Source organism: Augochlora pura, chromosome 10 (assembly GCF_028453695.1).
Source record: "Augochlora pura isolate Apur16 chromosome 10, APUR_v2.2.1, whole genome shotgun sequence".
Classification (NCBI taxonomy): Eukaryota; Metazoa; Arthropoda; class Insecta; order Hymenoptera; family Halictidae; genus Augochlora; species Augochlora pura.
In genome coordinates, this window is record NC_135781.1 from 5,849,028 (window position 1) to 5,872,537 (window position 23,510).

A 23,510-nucleotide genomic window follows, 5' to 3' on the forward strand; every position below is an offset into this window, starting at 1 on the left:
TTTGTCCGTGTCGAAACGTTCGATTATCTAGCGTCGCGCAAGCTATTTTAACGTGCGTGACGTAATATGAGCTGCCTTGCGAGACTTTGCACAGGTTCGAAAGATGAGATCGAGCCTCCTCTCGGCGTTGCAGTTTCCCTCGTCAGCAATCGCGGTTCGTGGAATCCGAGACGAGCATCAACGGTGGGGTGTCCGTTATTAAGATCCTCGAAAAACCGCGTCTGGTTATATTGATAATCTATGTTCATAGTTTATCAGATAAACTGAGTAAACGTTACGAGAAGTGTTGCAAGTCATCCAAGTTTTCAACCAATTTTTAGAAACGCATGGCACTGTATGTATGATAGAAACCACTGTCTTGACAATTTGCAATAGGACGTACGTTCGGATCAGCTAACACCGACGTTAATTATCACTGAACCGAAGACCTTGTGTCTTTATCGGACGCAGCAAAGAACTTCGAAGACGAGCGTAATAAAAATTCCATATATCTTTACAGTGTTCGGTAACACTATTTGAATGCTCTATACTTTGAATAGAAAGGAGTATAAATTTGTACAAGTGTTTGCAGTCCGATTATTACGCACCGATGGCCCAAGGGAGCAAGGACGGTTGAAATGTCATTGAACCGCGTCGTAGGCGTTGGTCGCTGAAATTAGCATTCGTATCAATAGACTTTTTGAATGCACGATCCCCGGTTCACTATTCTTTGCTCTCGGTGACGCGGTTTATGATCGTTTGCTCCGGTTTTGAACGAGCATTTTCCGGATAATTGTAACTTGGAACCCCTCGGCAAAAGCCCACCTCGGCGTCGAGTGTTAGGGTCGAGTTCAAACACAGGTGCTACCATTTTGAGTGGAGCAGTCAGTCTTCTCATCCTTCATCTGTCAAAGCAAATTTCACAGGAGACGAATCTTCGTTAAAATACCAAGATAATAATAGATACAATTCACCACATCGTATCTTATATAACGCTGTCGAGATTCGGCGTTATATTTGTTGTTGTAATACCGAGAGACTATATGAGCACCTGGGAGCCCATTTTAAAAAAGAAAAAGAAAAATTAACATTTACTTCGCTCGAAGTGATTTAACCTATGATTGAATGGGGAATATTGGAAGAATTATTTCAGGGAGTTCCCGGAGCGAAAAGAAAACGTACGGGAAAACCGAAATTGGAATCGTGCAAAATTAAAGTCTGACGTTTCGAGGCTATCAATAATCCCTAGTCTCATGGTCGCACGTCGCATGCTCGTACGCACGCATGTTCGGGACACGCGTGCAAAGCGTCACGCGTGCTGTCCGAACGGCACCAAGAACAGAACCTCGACCGAGACGGGGCGACAGAGATATTCGCGTAAAACTTGGCAGCCGTCGATGTCCCAGATTCGATTTCACGGTGCCTCGTCTCTCACGAGCTATCTCTTAATATCTCTCTCGTTTCTACAATTAACAAAATCCAGGTAGTACGCGGACGCGTGACCTAACCCAGACCCTACTGCGTTTTCGGTACACGTGCTCCTCTCGCGAACATAAAACTTGTACGAGCGAATTCATTATCCGCACACGGAAATTTTCAATATCGACGGAAACAGAAAAACCTGACAATCTTATCTCGTCGAATATGCATGAGAATCATTCTAATTTTACAGAATAAAACAGCGTTTCATTTGAAATTAGTATTAGATACGCGGCATTCCCTCCCCTATTCGCTGCTTCATGAAATCGCGTTTTTTTTCTCCGTAATAGTAAATCATTTTTTACTCGTCCGACAATATTAATGGTAGGTGGAAGATCGTTAAACGCTTAAATACGATGAATCTCCGAGTAAGGATCTCGTGAGCAATATTTGAATTGTCCGTCATCCGGAGCGCGTTCGTCATTGCGGGAGGTCGAACGATGTCGGAGGTGGAGCGTATCGCAGCACGATGACGATCGGAATCGCGGAGGACGAGCGACCAGTGAAAATCGGGCGATTTTCTCGGTGGGCTCGTCGCACCGCGGACTCTGATTGGCTCCTGCAAATTGGCCGCTGACGTCAGGCCAGGCAATGAAATAATCGGCGGCTTTTGCAATTGCGCTTTATTATTTTGTTCCTTCCCTGGCACGTCCGGCATCGGTTCACGACGCATATCGGAATCATCTCCGATTAAACTTTATCATATAAATGAGCAGTAATTGATCAGACATTTTCGAAACTCATTGTTAAATGCTGCGTCGCTGTATCTCGAATGCAAAAAGACTTATTCATTATTCCTTAGGTGATCGATTGCAAATCGATGGGACGATAAAAAGATAACATCTCATTGATCCCTGGACGATCGTTGTCGTAAATAAAATAATAGAGATTGGAGTGGATTTGGAACTTTAATAATTAAACATACCGCACCGGCCAAAGTAGCCGATGCCATTTTTTTACTTTTATTTATTTTATATTCATTTCACCGATAGGAAAGTTCTCAGTTCAAGCAGACGTAATAATACAAAATAGCGAAATTCATCAATTCTATCTTCTCATTTTTATAAAGCAAAACACGTCAGTTACTCTTAGAGCTCTATAGGTTTAATGTTATCACCTAGTTAAAAGAAATGCGGCGGCTAAGTTTATCGATATACGTGCACGGATGTTGCAACAAGTGGTCCATTGTGTTAGACACTCAAAGTACCAGGGAGATTTAAAAAGTGTGTCGTAGCCGAGGCAAGTTCTCAGAAAAATTACCGCCGGAATTTATTTCGAGGAAAACGAAAGTCTTTCCTCCGTTTCGACCGTCGACCGGGATAAACACGTCGACATTGGATAAAAATAGATCGTTGAAGCGATCGATCAAGATTTACATTGAACATTTGCACCGTCTCCCGTACTTTTCAACGAATCGTCCGATGTTGTACGACTGACGAAAGTTGTTGCATCAGCCGGTAGACGCGTTGCTTTTTAATCTTACGATCGCGTTGAGCTCCGCTCGAAGTCCGCGCCAAACCCATTACCTGGAAACAGACTCCCAGATGATACGTGCTGCCACGCATGGCGCGCCGATCATCCCCCCCTCCCCCCACCGCGACTTTTTTTCAAGATCCCGCCTACAGTTTTCAGGGATCTTTGACCAAATTTACATTTTTTTTCTCACATCCGTTACCAACGATAGATATCTGTCGTACCGACGATTGTAAGCAACAACCGTTCTTCTTTACCGACCGATGTCTTCACGACGCTTTCCATTATATTGCAACGCTTTAACGTAGGATGGCGGTGCGTTGTTTCGCGTTACGGAATTAATATCGCCGTTCGTTTTCCTCAAACATCGTCACCTCTAATTAACAAAGAACGTAACGATGCTATGTATCACGATCAGTTTTATTGAACAAAATTGATGCGTTAACTCATCCATGAACTATTATCCTCGTACATAGAATCGGTAGATTGGCGAACATGAATATGCACGATAAGGCAACCGCAATTTATGATCTTGAGAAATTCTGCGATTATGTAAACTAATTATATGGGAACAGTGGAACTAGTTGTGAGAAAAATCGATCCTCGAATACATTGTACACGTGTATTCCTTTTGCGAACATTTTTAAGCATCCGTCTAAATTTCTTCCGACTTCCTCTTTTTAATGTTCGTATTGTTTCTAGCATTTAGTATATACAGTGATTTCGTAAGTTGCAAAAACCGTGTCGAGATCTTTCGGAAAGCGAGCGACTGTGTCGGCCGAACTTGCACAATTTCGGTGTTTCCGTTCACCTCGATCGCCAAGAAATATCCGCTGGAAAAAACGCCGGAAGGTCGAGTCGTCTATCATCGACGCGATATCGGCTGGAGTTAGGTAATCGAACTGGTTTTCGTCGCCGCGAATCCGCGGAAGAAGAGTAATCGTCGCAACAGATTCTCGATAAATACGATCGCGCGTCGTTATCAGTGTGGTTAATACCGCGCCGGTTACAGGTGCACTTTGGGTACTGGATTCGCGCGGTCGAATTATCGCGAGTCTATCGCGCAATCGCGATAAATCAACACCTATTTGCACATTCACTATCCTCGCCGCGTTCGTGCAACTCTACAGCCGAGCCGACTTGATTCGATTAACCGAACAATGCGCTCGATGTGGATACAATCCTCCTGCCGAAAACAAAAGTGCAGCTCCCGTAAATGTCGATAAATATTTTGTCTGCAAGACGGCATAACTATTACTCGCCGGCTTCCCTTTTTTAATCAACGAACCAATGATGAATGGATCCATAGAAAAAAAATGACGGGTTCTGTTCGTTGAATAAGAAAACAGCCATCGCGTCAACCGATTGTCTTCCATCGGGTTTCCCATGCAAAGTGGCGCAGGTGCGCAGGTGCGAGCACCCGTGAAAAAACGCATTCCTGAATTATCTAATAACAGGCGCGTTACGCGACCGGTAATTAATTCCCTGGTTTATACAATTAGGTACTCAATATAACACACGCGTCCAGACGCGACGCGTTCCGTTTTGTCCTTCGGCTGGATCCTTTTTCACTAATCGAACAGAATTGCAGAGTTGGCTGTTATCTGAATAAAATTTTATTTAATTAACATGTCGAATAAATTCTTGGAACAATATTTTATTCGAATAAGATTTATTTTCTGTGCTTCGCGACTCGATATAAGGACCAGCAGAGAATCATTTACCGGATTCTGTTGTCCATAGTTTGACCACAGTCAAATGATGGGTATAATGATAAAATAATTTCCTTTCTATTCTGTAGCGACATGATAGTGGACACCTGTCATGTCTAGGATTCATCGTGGCTCGTTTCACCCATATTATAACATTTCGACAACAGTGTGCGCGGAAGAATAATATAATTTTCACAGACTCCAGTTCAGTGAGTGCAACAATCGGCAGCTCTTGCAATTGCTCTTCATTATTTTATTCCTTCCTTGACGCGGGTCACGTCCCGATCAGAATCACCTCCGATTAGACTTTATCGGTGACATGGGGCGTCGTGGTCGTATAGAACTGAACCTCGATTGCGGAACCTCGATTGCTGACGGGCGATTGGAGCAAGGCTGTGTATCAAACGGTCGTCAGAAGGAACAACACACGGTGTCGTGTTCTTTGAATAACGCGGCCCCCCTGCACCGACCCATTTCCGACTAAAAATAGCCAATAGGATGATTGGGGCCGGAAGCAACTGGTCCATTCGGGCCTGTGTAGCGTCGAGATTAGTCGGTAAGGAGGCGCCTTGAGCGCAATTGGCGTCGATGAATCTTTCTCGACCTCCGTTCCCGTTCCTCGCGCCATTTAAATCGACCCCTGTGCTCGACACGTCTCTGCTCAGCCTCTGGTCTGATGCGATACGATCCGCGGCACGGCTCTCTCGGCCCGGCTCGTGGAGAAATGCACACGCGTGACCTCTCCTCGAATCGTCGATCACCGGACACGCACGCCGGATCGAGATCGGCTCGTTCAATGCGTGTGGTCGGTCCGCGCGTTTTCACGTAACGCTGAATTTACCACGCGTTAAATGACGCGTTAATCGACGCATTAAACGCGTGCCGATGCGTCCACGTCACTTGTTGACCGCGGCGCGCGGTGCGCATCGCGCGCCGCGTTCCTCCAGGGAAACTATCATCTCGCCGACTTTCCTGCGTGCACCGATAACGAAAAAAAATCACCACGACTGGCGAACAATTTAGCAGATACGCTATCAGCTTCGCTCAACGTCTGCCGAAGTTAGGCGTTAGCCTTAGATCCATTTTTACGAAAAGTCACGGCCCGGCAGATCGAGGAACTACGGCACGCCGGGACACGAAGGCCTCGGGTCAATCATCTATAACCTTTTTTCTCTGATTACAATAGCTGGGTCTCTGCGGGCGTCAACCTCGTAAATGTTCGCCGCGCGACACTTTGCTGGACATCATCCAGCAGCGTTGTTAACGTTTAAACGAATTTTCTCCTCGCGGTTCTTGAGAACTGAAAATCCCATCTCCTCACGGTCGATGCGTTGTTCGAAAAATTGTATTCGGTTGTTTGCTTTCCCGCTTTTCGATCGCTTTCGCGAGCAACTGTGCACGGAGCAGCGGTTTGCTCGCGATCAGCTGATATACGATTTGGCAGCCCATCGAGAAACGAAACTGGTTCGAACGCGGGCATTGTACAATGGGACTGTTTCCTTTTTTTTTTCGTCGGCCGAGGGACCTTGAAGCAGATACGTTTTCGTGCTGGCACTTTCAGCGGACCGTGACGCGCGCGCGCGCGTCCTACTTCGCGCTAGACGAAAATCGTGGGACGAGGGTGGAGGGGGGGGACTGCTCGACGACGTTCAAAGTCAAACAGATAAGATTCGTGTACTGGTGGGCGAGTAAGCTCGCCCCCATCGGACTCCGCTTTCGCCGAATCGCGATGCGATCGAAAAATGCGGATCATCGTGGCGTAACCGCTGACTTTACAGCCATTGAAAAACGGGAGTTTGCAACCGCTGCACTGCCGTCTTTGGGTAAATCGTCTCAGCTGTTGATTTGCCAATTTTTTTGCAGAACATTTGAAAATATTTGAAAAAATACGCGAATTTTCACGTTTTGAATTAGAATATTTTGTGTACGCTTCATAGAGTTCCAAATGTAATTACATTTATTTGTTTTCGTTTGGTTAAAAATGATTTTATTTTTTGACTGATCAAAAATGTTAAATAAGACAATTTAACTCTAAATTTACGAATCATTAAAGCAGCTATTTTATATTAATTTATAAAAGCAAGTAAATGAGACATTTACTTCGATTTTATTTTATTATTGAAATATTTACTGCAAGTAATACAGATATTGAATAAATAACTCACAAATGTATCTTACAATCTTAATAATCATAAATTAAAAAATTATTAACCCGTCCCTATGGCGGGTTCTGTAAATCTAGCGTTAAGGAAGGTAGCGTACTGCCGTTTTGTACATATTAGATTTCTGTTTATCGATTTCTCTAACTTTCGAGCGGACTTTCCAAAAATCCAAGGAGCCGAAGAACGGGTTGTCGGAACCATCGATCACCGGCGAGCTGATCGCGTCGCGTGCGAGCCTCCTCGATCATTCGATCCCGGATCGAATAGATAACCGCAAGAGACGCGATGCACGATGACAACATAGCCGCGCGATGATCGAGTGCTGTTCGCCTGATGACGTCACCGACGGCATCGTTACTCGGTTTTACCCATGGGACTTTTTCGACACGCGAAGGCTTTTCGTAGCCGATCCACGCTTCCGTTTCCTCGTTCGCGCGCGCGTAATTGTATGGTGATACGGGATGCTCGCTAGGCATTGCGGCAGCTCCAATAAGAACTGGCACTTTGTTTTTCTTCGGCGGCCTGTTCAAGGTGCGAATAACGGCTCGCGCGATTCGTTCGGCTCGTTAGCGGGTAGCGAAACATTACAATGTTTGCCCGCGATATAAACGAGATGCTGCGGTGCAATAAAACTGTAGAATAGAGCAGCCCGGTGTATCTGGGGGTTTGAAAGCGAAACGACCGCGCGAGAAACGTCTTTACTTTTATTGTCGGAGAGATCTGCGGGCGACGCACGGTATTGCGTCCGAAGTTGTATTTAAGGAAACTGGAATCTGGTATAAACTTTTCGTTTTCCTTGTTGACTCTTTTGGCGGATCGAGGACAAAGAGTCGTTGCACAATTTCGTATACCGTAAATACGAAAAGTTCCGCAGTCCAGATGTAACGAGTAACGAGTTCGTCACTCGCCACGTACTCGAGAGATTTCAGTCTATCTTTTCTGTAGCAGAATCTTTGTTGAACGTTATGCAGTTTACCTCTGATTAGCTGCTCGAGATTGGACGTCTCTTCCTATTACACCGGTCTTCGTAGAAAAGGAAAATCGATTTACAGAACAGGTTCGATCCAAAAGAAAATTCAGGCAACCCATCCTTCGTCCTTGATACCACCTACCTGCCAACCTACTTGCACTCGAGCTCTGGATCCTTTCTCTGCTCGGAGCGAGTGCGCGCGAAACTGTCTTCTTTCGTGGAATATACGACCAAAAGAAATTATATTTTCTATATTCGACCAGGCTGCGCAATACTTCTTGTATAATAGATAGGCCGGTTACGTATCGTCCAACGGAAACGCAAGAAATTCGGCTCCGATCGGTCGATCTGACACCAGAATCATATGGTTAAATGACTGAGGAGAGTTCTAGGGTAGCAGATACATTCACTGTATACTGTTAACTAAATCATTACTGTGCCTTTTATTTATTTTCAAGCACGATCAACTTTATATTTATCGAATAAGGCGTACTAAAAAATTTTGTTTAAATTCAATGCGTGAGAGACGGACGTTCTTGAAACATCACAGAATGTATTTTAATTTGTTGATACGGAATTCACGCAATGTTTTACAAAACTTGCGGAAAAAACTTAAGGAAATGCTAAACGAATGGAGATCAATATTCAGTAAACTGAATCATTCCAGGTTCTTACCTGATATCGCAATGTTAATTCTACCGGGAAAACGTGTTAAGATTACGGAAAGTTGGTATATTTGAATTTTTGTTTTTAGTTAAAATTTGGAATTTTTTTTTTATACAAGGTAACATTCGTTAAAGCTCAGTGGAAGCATAGTAATCGATCTTTGTGGGTTATAGGTACGCAGTAAATGGCTCCAAAAGTTTGTCTCTTTTACCTGATATTTTTACTTATTACGGAAAAATTTACATCGACGAAAAAAAAAAATTTATCTTCAAGTTCTTGCAAATAAACATGGTTCACGGGTCCTAGGATCACTAACTGTTTATTGTGTAATTTTTCCGATTGTTAAAATTCATCTATTAGTTATTTACTAAATACATGTCTTACTTATGGCAATTATTATAATAATTAGATAGTGGATCTTTGTACAAGGTAAAAAATGTATGCATCAATTGCAAAACAGTCCACCAACATTCTTAGCTTTTCTCAATTCTGTTTTCAGTTCTATCTACCCTGTAGCAATAACGCGCGTTGAAAATCGAAATAAACGTCTTATCGTTACTTAAAAAGACCGATATAAATAAGCAGCAGCGTTTAGTGTTCCGTACATCTAGTATTGAGAAATGCCAATTCAATTGGCGAAGTTGTTTAGTAGCGAGAAGCTGGTGAAGCCCGGCAATAGGGCGCAGTGGTAATGGGCTCCTCCACCCTGCGGGAGATCTAGCGTGTGCGTGTCGCGCAGGGGGCCACCGTAGTCGGAGAGGTTCAGCGACGCGTCTCGGCCTCTGTCTCTGTCTCGATTTCCGTTTCGTTTCCCGTCTCATTTTCCGTCTCGGGCCAATGGCGAGGCTCGTGGTCGGGGGCTCGGCACGGTTGTCTCTCGCTCGCGGATAATCGCGCTCATAAAGCGGCCGCGTGCCTTCTCGGCCAACTTAGTAGCAGGCTGTGTAGCTCTTTGCGTGGATCGCCGCGCAACGAACACCTCCGCGCACCGACGAATCCGACCGCCAAAATTATCCCCGCTCGTTTCCCTCCTCCGCCATACCCGAGAGAGAGAGAGAGAGAAGTTCTGCTCTTATTTTCCGTCCGATCGGAACCGATCCGACCCGTTCGCATCTGGCGCGATCGGTCTCGTTTCCTCGCCTGCCTCCCTCTTATTCCCTCCCGTCCTTACTTTCTCCCTCTCTGTCGGTCGTCCGACAGCTGTCTCTGTCGCACTCGGTGAAATACGCTCGACTCGCCTTGACGATCGCTAGTCGAGGAGCCGATTCGCTGGAGGAATCACGCTGCGACACCGTGCACCGTGCGCGCACCAGGACGGACGTCGGAGCGCGCCGCACTTCGATCCAGGATCGAAGCGGCGATCGGTAATCTGGCTAGCCCATCGTCCTCGAGCAGGTCTCGCGAGCGAGGCGCGTGCCTCTCGACGCCAACCTTCCAGGTGGGATAGAAGGTTGACTCGTCGTAAGTACTGAAACACGTCGATTCGCGGGTATAAACACGTCGCTCTGATCGATCTCGCGAACGACGGGAACACTGTCGCGTTCAACCGGCTGCCGATCCTGCGAATTCTCTTCCGACTTTTATCAACGACTTCGTTAGCTTGTTACACGATCTAATCGATTACGCATCTGTTCGAATACTTTTTAGCCGGATTCTAAAGATAGAAGGACGAGGACGGGCAATAACAGCGCGGAAGACGCGCGAAGGTGTCGCGTTGCAAATCGACGATCCTGTCGCCCCGAAAATGTATAGTCTTACGGGTTACGCTATCGCGTGTCCGACTCGGCGTCGATCGGAAGATCTCGTAGAAAAGCGATACAGTGAACTCGTAGCTACACGCGCGAGCAGTGTGGAACCCGAGATCCTTGTTTCTTGATCGGGGAACACGAAGCACGTACTCTCTTGCCCACGCCGTCGTTTTTTTGCCTTCTTCTTCCGTCCGCGAGTATCTTTTCCTTCGCGATACGACTTCGTTCGGTCCTCGCTGACCGCACAGTTTCCGTTCCACGACGACGCAAGAGCTATTATCGCCGGCAGATTCTCGATGATGCTAAAGATCAGTTCGGAAACGGTAGAACTTTTTCAGTGTCGTTTCTGTTGAAATTATCCGCGGCGCTATCTGCCGCGAGCAAACACAGTTTATTGCCTCGAATCACCGACGAATTCGTCTTTTCGGGCTACGCGAAAAGTTTCCGCTGCCAATCGACGCATCGACTACCATTGTTTGTATCGCGGTGTGGGGATTCGGTGATGAGGGTTCGGAAAGGAGATATGTACACCAAGTTACACCACACGGGGGATTACGGTTGTTTATTTTGTAACTCGCGTTTACTATACAGGGAGTAGAAACTAAAGGAGCGGCGCGAATTCACGGTATGTTGTGACTGGGTGTAGACTAGACAAAAACTGAGAGCTTCGATGCTGTTCGCACGCCTATTATTCTGTCCTTGCCCAAAGGACAGCTTGTCTTTTCGACAAGGACCGCGAGACGCTTAGCACAACACGTGCTTTTCTTGCCCGCACGCAAGCCCGACCATAAAGGTATTTACTTACGTGTACCTCTTGACGATTTATGGTGCGCTTGCGGAGAAACGGAAGAATCGTTCTCGGAAGGTTCGTAGCACGGCCGCTACAGCGGAAATCGCGGCGGATATAATAAACGTTTGATCCTCTCTAAATTACTTCGATTAAGATTAGTGATTAGGATTAGCGACACTCGACGATGACCGACGCATTAGTTGGCACGGGTGCGAGTGGCACACCTGTGCGAAGGATGCGTCGATTTTCCAGCATTTCGTTGAATCACGGGGGAACGTGCACGGTACCGCGACGGAGTGGGAAATAGGTGTGGCGAAAATAGAGTTGTCATTGTGGTCGAGTGTTGCGGAAAGCGGGATCGTCGTCTCAGGAAAGTGAATAAGCGTGGAGCACGTGTCCTCCGCGTGGCTATGGAACGTTTGAATCGGCTTAATGCCGGAAGTTGCCAGCGTACCCGGCTGCAATTTGATGTTTCTTCTCGATCGAGCGAGTTAGCGGCGATAGAACTTGTCGCTTCTTTTGTGCGTCCACCAAACACCGCGGACAATCGCGGGAGATATCGCGGCTATTTTCATCTGCGTTTAGCTTCTAGCGTCCGCGAACAGGCTACGAATAGGCTAAAATGGGCTACGAATGTGTTACGAGCGTAGTCGCTGGAGGACTCGCCTCGGTCGTTCTAGCTTTCGAGAAATGAACGCACGAGCCTGCGAACAGTGATCGTTCACCGGATTAACGGACCGAGACGGCACGCTGCGATCAATCTCTGGCCGAACGTCTCTCAGGGTCGTAGAGCCGCACAGTGGCCTGGTAATTCCCTTTCCGTGGCTGAAATTATGACAGCGTTGTTTCAAGGTTTAAGGTTATAGGCACGGTAGGTCGTTGAATTCGCTTCGACACCAGGTGGGACATCATTAAGTCAAAAACCAAATTTATATAGATATAGTTATAGATATAAATATAGGTATCTACTTATTAACTAAGTTACAGTATTTCCATTTTATATAACATAACGCATTCTATACATATAATACACAAATTTGGTAATTATAAAAATATTTTGAAGCGAGATATAACAATTATTAATGGCACCTTCGAGTGCAAAGCGTTGATAGTCTGGATTCCGAAGTTCCAAGAACAATATGTCAATAAATAGGCAAATAAATTTGGTTAAAATATGCAAATTGATAAATGGAATTTTTGCACACAAAATTTGTTAATCAACAGAAGGATATTTCACTCGTTCGATTGCACTGTAAGAACTGTAATCGAGGCATGTCTCGCGCTTGGACAAAATTTCATTCGAATTGTCGGAATGATCTAATAAGAGTTCGCTTCCGCGAGCAAGAAAAAGAATAGCACATACGGTATAACTTCCGTCGCAGTGTTTCCCGGCTTGGTTTGTTCGTTTCCCGCCGGTTTCGGAAGCGGATTGCGCAATCGCGCGAACCGAATTCCTAGGCTGCCTAGCGCAGCGAGCAAACAATCGTCACGAGACAGTGTTGCTTTTTATTTTCGGACGATCATCGTCTGTCTGCGCGGGCAGACCGCTCGACCGCTCCAATAGCCTGCCAGGTGAAAGAAGAAAATTGTTGGCTCGTTAGTCGATCGAGATCATCCGCGCGAACCTAACAGATCGAAGCCGGTCCTTGTGACGATCAAAACTGTGAATAGATCGCGGTCGGTCGCAGGTCTGAGTTCTGCTTGATCAGGATCACCTGTATGGTTGTTCTATTCTATCGAGTGGATACTCATTGTTACAGAAACAAAAAACATATGTTACGTTGATTAGCCGAGAATCGGTAAATTAGGTAATTCATTTATGAAAACTCGTTATAAAGTTGTTAACACTGCAAATATGTTTATCTCGCTGCTGCTATTAACAAACTGAAATATTTTTACATTCTATCAGGTCGTATAAGTTCGCGCCACCGATGTTTATACTCTTTGTAACATGTTCAATTAATTTCGTAAAGAATTGCGTTGAAGATCGAGCACGTCTGAAATATTGTTCATTCCAAAATTATCAGAATTAATGAGACCTAATAGAAAACCCGTACTCCATCCTTCGTTATCCGGTAATTAAGTTTCATTGACGTGCACCGGTGTCCGACCGCAGTTGGTTCACGAGGCGACAGGTGTGCTAATCGAGGCCCGCGATTGTCTGTTTGCAGGGAAGATGCGGCGCTGCAGTTGGAGCTGAAACCGCCTCGCAGACTGCGACGTTCGGATGGTCCGAAACCACGAGCGGTCACCAAAAAGTAAGGAAACACTTCGATAATCGTCTCGCGCGTCTCGTCCTGTTCACCTTGCTATAGCGAACAGAAAATTCGGAAAGACCGAAAAGCCGGAAAAAAAAGTCCGAGAACAAAATTTCCATCAAAAGAGAAATAGAGAGAGAGAGAGAGAGATAAAAAAAAGATTCCTATAAGCGCGTGGGGCACAGGGATAGCGAGAGGAAAAGAGCGCGAGCGAACGAGAGGAAGTAGAGCCGAAGAGAAGAACGGCGTTCGAAGACGTTTCGATCGTCTCGGCTCGGTGAAAGAAAAGAGGAACGAGGAGGAAAGAAGAAGAAAGGAGGAAATAGAGACAAAAAAAAAAGCAAGCGCAGGAAACGATAGGAAAGTGAGAAAAAAAAAACAGAAAACAGGGAACAGATAGAAATCGTGAGAGAGCGATCTTCTTCGCGCGGAGATCGCTGATCGCGAGAAAATGGCATCAAGTTTCACGGCCTGCTTGTCGATGAATTACCTGCTGAATGCTGTGTTCCTCGCGTTCCTCGTCGTTCTACAAAGTAACGCTAGTGCGGACAAGAGCCACGCAAAACCGCCCCCCTGTTTGAGGTAAGTACCATGAACACATCAAAACATTCCTGCGAAAAACGGCAACCTCGGTTCGCGGCGTCTCGTCTCGTTTGGTTTTCGGGCGAATTCGACGCGAGCCAGAAAACTTAATAAAAAACAATCAAATTATACCAAATTATTGATTGATGATCCGCGAGGATTAAAGGACAGAGTGCAGTGCACGCGTTTACTCGACGCTCCGAACTGCCATACGCTTGTCAGTAGACTGCGAATTTTATGCAGTTGTAACAGAAATCGATAAACAAAATACAGGATACTGAAGATAAAATTTTTTTTAAATTAACAACTATAAAAACCAGCTACTTATACAGTTGTTGTTATTTCTGTTTGCATGTAGTGGGCTATGGGGGAAAATTGATTATAGAATTTCATCTAATTTTTGTATATTACAAGGAATTATAAAATTTTATATTTTTACACGAAGCTCCGCACTCTATTTATCAGCAATTACGTCTCTCCGCGCACAACGGTTTTCAACATAGGCTCCGAACGCATCGCGGCGCAGTTCATTGCAACGCAAGTTGCAAGAACGACACCGTCACCCTTCGCCCTTCTTCTCTCGTGCTCTTTTCCACCTGTGCTCCACGGCGGGGCACGTCCTCCGGTTGCTTCCTCCCTCGGCTGTCGCCGGGTCGAGGACATGGTCGAGGACAGGCCGATTTACACCGCGATCGGAGCTGCGCAGGTCCACTACGGATCGCATGGATCGCTACGAAACGGGCAACGTCGCGCGTACCAGGATCGCTCGATCTTGTCCGCGGCGAGCCGACGAGCGTTGTTGCGCAATCGAATGACTCGCGGAACGAAACAATTAGACTGTAAAACGCTGCGCTCGCTTTGATCCTACGCGCTACCGACCGCGACAAATTAAGATGCCATCGAGGTCCCCTTGGAGAAACGTCCTTTGAGTAGTCGCGCCTATCGTTCGTCTCGGCCAAACGACGAAGGATATTGTCCTCTTCGATCCGATGTCGTAAATCCCCGCTGTTGGGTTTTTACCGCTGCCTCGTTTTACGAGATTGTTTGTACAATAACTTCAATTCTTAATTGACTTCTTGTCGTACTTTAGAGATTCGGACACGTGGCGGAGATTTCTAAACAATCAGCTGTTTCGGTGTGACTGATGTTCCGCTCCTTTAAGTCCGAATTAATTTTTATTCTGTTATATCATTAATATTTAAACATTCAAGTAGATGTGAAAATACGATAATTACAAATTGTCTTCTCTTGTTTTAAAAATTATTACAATCGAGAAGTTTTAATCATTGCAACTGTGCAGAAAATGGTACGACAATGGGTGAAACCAAATTGCAAGGGGGATGCTATTCTAACATGTTAAGAAATGGATCAAATTTTAGTATTTGTTTTTATAGTTAAAAGCGCTCGAAGAAAAAATAGCTGTTTTTATCTCGAAGAGTCAACGTTAAATGTTTATAAGAATTAAATAATTGAAACATCAATAATAACGTGCGCTACGTTGTCGAATAGTTTATCAAAAATGTTTGTATAAAATTTGTAGCGATTTAAATGTATAGTTCCGTTGATTTCATCACGACCGGACTGTAAAATGTAATTTCATGGGAAACATAAAAAAAAGATTTCAGATAATTTTTCTCTACCATGAAGTCAAATTTTTGGAACTTTTATTCGTCGAATGATCGAATTTCGAAATATCGCTCGAACAGAAACACAAACAAAAAAAAGTCGATATCTTTTAACCCTTGGATTAGTGTCCTCCGCAGATGTATAAAAAGCCAAAAAAGCTTGTTTCCTCGCAAAAGCAACGCAAAAGCTGCGCAACAAAATTCACCCCCCTCTCGATCCGCGAATCCGTAACCATTTGAGGTGACCGCTTATATTGTCGCGACCGTGACGTCATAATCTCGTAAACACGGAGGTAGGAAGTTCGTCCTAATTTCGTAGAAGGCAGGGCAGTGACGCGTCGCGTAATTAGAGGAATGACCAATTGTTAATGAGCTTGAGCAACGGCCGCGCACGGGACGGCACGTGAGGTTGGGAACCGGACGAGTCTCGAGCAGCTGATCGTCGCACGCGCGTCACGGGACGCGAAGAGGATGATCGCGGCGTAGCAAAAATAGTCGACGACCCTCTCGGAAGCTATTTATCTCCGCGAAATTCGTTCCGGCCGGAAATAGATCGCCGATACTTCGTCCGACTCGCGGCAAGTTTTATTTTCCGCCGATGCGCGACGCCTCTGAATCATCGATCGCCGATTTTATTATCGGGATTAGCAACGATCGTGGGAACTCTTAATTACCTCGAGCTGCTGTCAACAGAGCTGATCGATTAGAGGGGACGAAACGAATTCTTCTTCGAAATAAAGAATTGCCTGCAGCATAAAGAAAAGAATGCGCAATGCTCGCTTATCTTAGCTATCGCTTCCCCTATTTACGGTCCGTCGTCGACGCTTCTCCCTCGATAATTCTCGCTTGCTGTTATAATTGTAATTATAATTCTTGCTTTCGATCGTTCGGGCATCTTTATTGGACCATTCGCCTCCGCGTTTATCGTTTCGCGGAGCCTCGCGCGTGCAGATCGCGAAGCGATAATAAAATAGTTTCGTTCCTGCCCGGCGTCGCGACGTTTCGCGTAGGCGAGCAGAAGTCGCGGCAGCAGGAGCATCAGCGAATTGCCAAAGAAATCTTTTACCTTCGCTGTCTTGCCGTTGCCAATTCATTTAATGGGACTACACCTGGGAGAAACGTTCGATCGTGAAAACGCCGGAAGCTTCGGTCGCACGGTCGTCGTAGCCGAGTCAGAGAAATGGCCTTAGCAGTGAACTACAAAACGTTGCACGCGTCGCTCGCCGGTCTTGCAAATTAACGTGTTCCGCAAGTACGATGAACGTGACCTTTGCGCGACAAGAGACGAAAGACGAGAGACAAGAGAGAAAGACAGAGAGAGATAGAGAGAGAGGAGGGGAGAGGGGGGAAGAGAGAGAAGACGAACACGATCGGATCCGAACACGCGTCGAGTTATCGCGATCCGAGGAATGACGCGATAACGAGCGTTGCCCGACCGCGCGCAATCTCTTATCTCCGCGCATTGCAAATAAAAGCCGCGAGCAAACACGAAATAGGGTAACGCAGCCGTCGCACCGGGGATTATCTTCTAGCGGTGCGTTTTCACGATCTGCTATCCGATCGCTTTTCTAAATTCTAAATCGTTGCGACGCGGACGGCTAACAGAAGATAACGAAGCAGATGTCGTGAACATTGCAACCAATGTTCTATAATCGATGCCTTTCGGCGGGTTAAAGTACAGTGGAACCTCGGCTAACCGAACGAAATTTTCTTCGATCTTTATCGTTTAGATTTTTGATTGATCCAAGTAATAAAGGACAGAAATAATGAAGGACCTCTAGTCGACTTCGACTTATGTCCTTTAATTTAATTTAGTTCATTGATGTGTAGGAATGAAAACACGTTTATAGATCCAAAAGATAATATTAATAGAATAATAATTATATATAACATAATATTAATTACATATAACGAAATAATTTATCGAAGATAAAAAGAAGTTGACCATCCATTTTGAATTCTCATAATCGAAGTTCTATTGTATTCCGAAAGAAAACACGATTTCATATTCTGTTGGAAGATCTTCGCGGACTGTAAACGAAAATCCACGTGGATAGAGACGGCACGACCAGGCACGAGATTACTTCGCGCAAAGCCGGAACGAAGTCATCTTTTCGATTCTTTGCTCAATCGCATACCGAGTTGAATCTTCGTTGAAATAGCCTCCTGCCGAAAGTAAACAGACTTACGTAGAGTTTCGAGCGATAATGTTTGATCGACGACATTAGACGCGGGTAAAAGATGCCTCGTGCTTTTTTTATCATCGATGAAAAATTACGCTAAACTTCGCGGATGCCGATCTCTGCTTCGCTGTAAGAAAAAAAGATGTAGACAGTCCTCTAACGAGCTACAAATTGGATTAGACGCGGCGATTCCCATTAGCGTTATCAGAAAAGCGACATTTAGTCCCCCGCCGAGCGTGTAATTGTCCGTCTTATCCCGTTTCGTCCCGTCTCGCATCGGACACAATCCGGCCCGGGATTATCGGTGGCAATTAAACTCCAATTGACCCTGAATCGCGTTATCAGCCGCGAACGAAGTCGTCCGAATAATCGCTGACGTCTACGCCGACGCACTGGCCGATTCCTCCGAAAAAAAAATGGGGCAAAGATCATTGAAAACACGCTTATCGACAGGTGACACATTTTTGAGATGACGCAGTTACTGTATGCACCGCTTCTTTTTTAATTGCCGAACCAATCGGGCGTGTTATTAAAGCGTTTATGGCTTTCGAGCAATAAAGCTGAGAAATTCGCACGAATTCGCTGCTATTCTGGGATTTTGCGATTGCAGTATTAAGTGTTATATGACACGATCGAACAGATTCCATAGAAATTACGTGCCAGTACTCGAATTGTCAATGATGCCATGAACTTCGCTTTTCTAATTAATCCTTTTATTATTAAAATACTTTAAGACCATAATTTTAATTTAATTTATTTATTTTGTTTATTTGAAACTATTTCAATTTCATCAGTTGTCAGTGAAGATAAAACTTAACAATTATACATGTTAGATAATAATAAATCAAGCAATTAAGTGGGCTAAAAATTCTGCTCAGTTCTTTGTCGAATAAAAGAGAAGACTAACCGATTAGATGACAATTCTTCACTCGCAAAATAATTTCGTTTCTCATCCTAGTACCATTTTCTAAGGAAATCGACCATCGCCCACTCTCGAGAACTATCTTACTGCTGCCACGAATCGAAAAGTAATCGGGTATTTTTGATCGACATTTTACCGTCGTTACGTCTTCTTTGTTCTGTTCGCAGTTCGTTTCCTCTTTCTCGAGCAGGTCGCTTTAAGACGCGGCGCGACGACGCAGCGAGACACCGGCGCTGTAATGGATATCTAGATTGCTCGCGACAAATATTAGGCTGATTAAGGGGATCCGTGCGCGTTCGGCACGGTGTCGCGACAAGATTCCACCGTGCATTTAAATGTACCCGCGTCTCGCGCGACACGTCCGTCCTTTTCGGACAGTTTCGAAGAATTTCCAAAGATTTACGGTGACGTCTCGAACTTCACAGGGGAACTCGAAAACAGTTCTTGTCGATTACGAATTCCGTGAACGGTAATCGGTCACATGTCGTTGCGACGTTTTCGAGGAATTCTTAACCCTGGTACGATGATTTTTCAGAAAACATTTGGTACCCAATTTCGGTGAAAATAGTCCCTGGATAAAAATTAATTTCACTCGAGATAAATTGTAGATTTTATTTTTGGTTCTGCTGGAAAGATTTAAACGCATTCTGAACCCTTCGGTGTGACAAAAATATTAAAAAATTATACAACAATTATACGGAAGTCAGGCAGCACCATTATAGGATCGTAATAGTTGCAATCAAAGCAAAAATAAATATAAATAATATACAGTTTTAATATTTAATAATATATAGCTTGGTATAATTCTGAAAGTATACAAAAGAAAGTTTAGTGACCCGTGTAATTAATTTACAGTGACAAATATGTTTTTCAAACCATTGATCAGAGTTAGTACTACGAAACTCGGGTAAAATAACGAATTCCTGAGAAACAAATTAGAAATAGAACGTCGAGTGCACCGATAACCCCAGAATTCCATCGGACAAGTCCGGGTTAAAATTATGAAGCATCGAAAACCGACTCGACCCTAAGGTCGCCGTCTTTCAGACGCGTGGAAGCGGAAAGATACGCGTTTGCTAAATTTCCGAGTGACGCAGAACTTTCCTTTTTTCCTTGCGGAACATGCAATCGGTGAAACTCGGCGGCTCCGATCGCGGTACACGCAATGGAACCGGCATAGAAATCTTTCCCAATTATTCTTCGGCGATCCCGAAGTTTTCTCGTTTCATTCGAACGATTTCGTTTCGCGGAAAGACAGCCGAACGAGACGAGACGCCCCACAAAGCATTCTGTTCACGCAACAAGGTGGCCAGAACTGTCCGAAACGCAAATCGTTTAGATTCTCGTTGAATCGGCATTTGAAAATCTAATAAAATTATTTTTTAACGCGGCATTTTAGCGTCGATGTCGGCGGAGATCGACCTAAATCGGAATAAATTATACTTCTGCCGAAAATACGCCGATACTGTGTGTATCTTTATATGTTGCTAACACTAACTAGGATCAATAATTTCGCTGCACATCGATGTTGATAAATTTAAAAATTTGTTTTTCATCGACGCACAGTGGTAAAATTGCTTGTTCTAGGTGGACAAAAATAGTTTTCCTTAAATGTTCCAATCGTAATCGATTTTCAAAAATCTGTTAATTGTGCAAGCTCAAGCGTTTTATAATCTCTATGAAAGAACAATTAAAACTGCCATTTATTCGATTCACATTAGCTTGGGTAATAAATTATTCCGTTCGCGTTTTCTTCTACGAAAATATAGTAGCGTGTAGTCGTCGACGCGAACGAACTTATTATACAATTTCAGCCTAATTTACCCCTCTCTTAAAGTAGACACTTCCAGCTTTCATTTAAGCTAAGTTGCATAGAAATACCCATAGGGAGAACACATCTTAAATCTCATCTGAACCGTCGCTCTGAATTCCCGTAATTTTCCTTGTCTTTTCTTAGGTGTCACAGGTCGGCGAACGGATATATTACACAACCTAATATATTCTGTTCACATTCACTTACCTTCCATGATTCTAAATAAATCACACGCTATTCTTAAATAAATATAATTGCAATAATTTGTTCGCAAGAACGCCGTTTCCGGTAGTTGAATACGCGTAAACCTATAAATACAAGTTTATCCGTTTGGTTACGTGAAATTTTGAAAATAAATTCAGATCGTTTAAGAAAAGCATTTTTACCACTGTGCGACGATGGAAGGGACCATCGCTCGGCCCGCGGTGTCGACCGCGATACTCGCGTTATCGGCGTCCGCGCGTCGTCCTCATAATCTGTCGAACGTGCGCGCGCGCGCGCGCGGCACGCCGTCGCGGCGAAATTAATGATCCGCCTATCGACGCGGCCGTGGAAAACGTTGATTCGCCGCGTCGATACGCCTCGCGAATCGCTCGGCCGTCAAGGCCGGCCGTTCGCGGCTCCGTTCCTCGATTCTCGATTCTTCGCGTTCCTCGCGAGGACTCCGCCACGATCGGGAAACGGTCGGCTGATGCGCGAGCTTGAATTTTTTGCGGGGCAAGATCGAACTCGTTTGGACTCCGAGTCTTCTTCGACCGCGAGGGCGTCTTGGAGGCTAAAACGGCGGAAAGAGGAGAAGAGGAGAGAACGCATGGGATCGATGGATAAAAGAGACCGGTAGAGATCGTGTGTGTGTGCGTTTGCAGCGACATTTACTGCCATGGCGAGCTCCTCCACACGATACAGATGGCATCCATCTACAAGGACTCGAAGACGTTCGTGGACATGAAGATGAAACAGTCGCCGAACCAGACGCTGCAGCTGTTCCACGAGTTCATGGAGCAGGTGGATCAGATGCCGACCAGACGGCAGATCGAGCAGTTCGTCAACCGTACGTTCGACCCGGCCGGGTCGGAGTTCGAGGAGTGGGACCCGGCGGACTGGACCGGCCGGCCGACCTTCCTCAACAAGATCCTCGACCAGGACCTACGGAAATACGCCTCCGATCTGAATCACATCTGGAAGATGCTCGGTCGTAAGATGAAGGACGACGTGAGGATCAACGAGGACCATTACTCGATCCTGTACGTGCCGAACCCGGTGATCGTGCCCGGCGGCAGGTTCCGTGAGTTTTATTACTGGGACTCGTACTGGATCGTCAAGGGGCTCCTCCTCTCGGAGATGTACACCACCGTCAGAGGGATGCTGACGAACTTCGTCGCGATCGTCGACAGGATCGGCCTGATACCGAACGGTGGCCGCATCTACTACGTCATGAGATCGCACCCGCCGCTTTTGTTGCCTATGGTCGACCAATACCTGAAGGTCACCGGCGATTATAAATGGCTCGAGGAGAACTTCGCCACGCTGGAGAAGGAGTTCAATTTCTGGATGGTCAATAGAACGGTCGAGGTCGAGATGGACGGCACCAAGTATACCCTGGCCAGATACTACGAGGAGTCTGCGGGTCCGCGACCAGAGTCCTACAAGTAAGAATCATTTCCAACTTCTTTTCGACAGACAAAGTTTCCTTGTCGTCGCGATTCGATCGTTTAACGACCGCACGATTTCCACATCCAGAGAGGATTATCTGACCAGCCAAAGCTTCCGCACCACCGAGGAGAAAGAGAATTACTACTCGGAGCTAAAAACTGCCGCCGAATCCGGCTGGGACTTCTCCACTCGTTGGTTCATACTCGACGGCACGAACAAAGGTAACGGAGCCCTCGAGGTCTTCGACCAACAACCCCTCCAACTAGAGGTTGTGATTTCACGTTTCAAGCGTACGCGCGAATTGTTTCACGTAAATGCACGTATACTCAATTACACGTGTATTAATACATTTTTATTTCACTTCATATTGTTCTTAAGATAGTAAATCGATATTCTAAAAATTACGTCAATTTGTATAAAAATGTACAAATGTACGCGTAACGAAATACAGGTGAATTAGTGCACGTGTATTTAAACATACGCGAAATAATTCGCGGATACGTGCATTCGCGACTGCACGTGTACGAACACGATGTTAACACACGTCCGAAACCACGATCTCTACTTCCAACCCTGTCCTTTTCCAGATCTCGATCAGATCTCTCGGTTCGCGACTGTTTTTCTTTTCCCCTCGTTTCCTAAAAGCACTGTTTTGAAACAAAGCGCCGCGCGCGCGCGCACGCCTCGAGAAACCGTGTCGGCAATTATTATGCCCCGCGTTCCGTATTGTCCGAGGTATCTCGCGGGAGATATCACGATCGATGGCTCGTTCAAGGACCGCGTACGTCCCGTTTCCCAGGTGAAAGCGACGACGGTTCGTGGTTCGTGCTCGCGACTAAAACGATTGCGCGGGAAAATCGAAACGGTAACTCCATCGAATTAAATACAGTAAATTCTCTCGAATGGTGTTTCGAGTTTCGTATCGAAAAATGGACAATTTGGGAAGACCAGACACGATTCGTCGACCCTCGCGATTCTCTCTTATAGTTGCCGATCTCTCGTGAAAGAACTTAAAAGCCAGTATATCGACGTATATTTATACGAGTACGCAATAATCAAAACATTGCCTTAATTTTTTATTTCTAATTTTTTATAGTCTTTGTCAACATATTGGCGAGATTCTTCCAATTAAAATGAGACCAAACACGAAACGACCATATATACGTCCAATTACGTCACGATTCATTATATTTGATGGAATCAAAAATATATCTTTGTTTGATCTTACTTTAATCTAGAAAACTATCAGCAACAAGTTAAAAACAATTTCAGTTTTTACGTTACGATTAACAAATCTATGTTATTACATTACGAGTCGTCACTCTGGTATTCTTGTCAAAGTAGCAGTGTCGCGTGCCGCATCATACGCTCGACTGACTCCGATGAACCTTAGCATAGCCGTAGAAATAACGCGTATAGGCGTAGCAATAGTACAAGGACAGCGTGAGCAGGAAACTTAAATAGGGGCAATACGAGAGAATTTACTGCACTTTTA

General features: G+C 45.1%; 1 protein-coding gene across 9 annotated transcripts in view; it reads left to right on the plus strand.

The window, feature by feature from the left end:
• The window catches only part of LOC144475973 (trehalase), a 43,915-nt gene that overhangs the window by 8,195 nt on the left and 12,210 nt on the right, over nucleotides 1–23,510 (plus strand). For 2 of the 9 annotated variants that reach the window (XM_078192451.1, XM_078192458.1), the window contains exons 1-4: nucleotides 9,492–9,902; nucleotides 13,151–13,819; nucleotides 21,229–22,011; nucleotides 22,103–22,236. In XM_078192451.1, the coding sequence (XP_078048577.1) occupies nucleotides 13,689–13,819; nucleotides 21,229–22,011; nucleotides 22,103–22,236 (1,048 nt within the window). In that variant the 5' untranslated portion in view covers nucleotides 9,492–9,902; nucleotides 13,151–13,688. Of the gene's footprint in view, nucleotides 1–9,491; nucleotides 9,903–11,768; nucleotides 11,787–13,150; nucleotides 13,820–21,228; nucleotides 22,012–22,102; nucleotides 22,237–23,510 lie in introns of those variants that run through there. The other 7 variants (XM_078192450.1, XM_078192455.1, XM_078192452.1 and 4 more) reach the window with 5 other exon arrangements.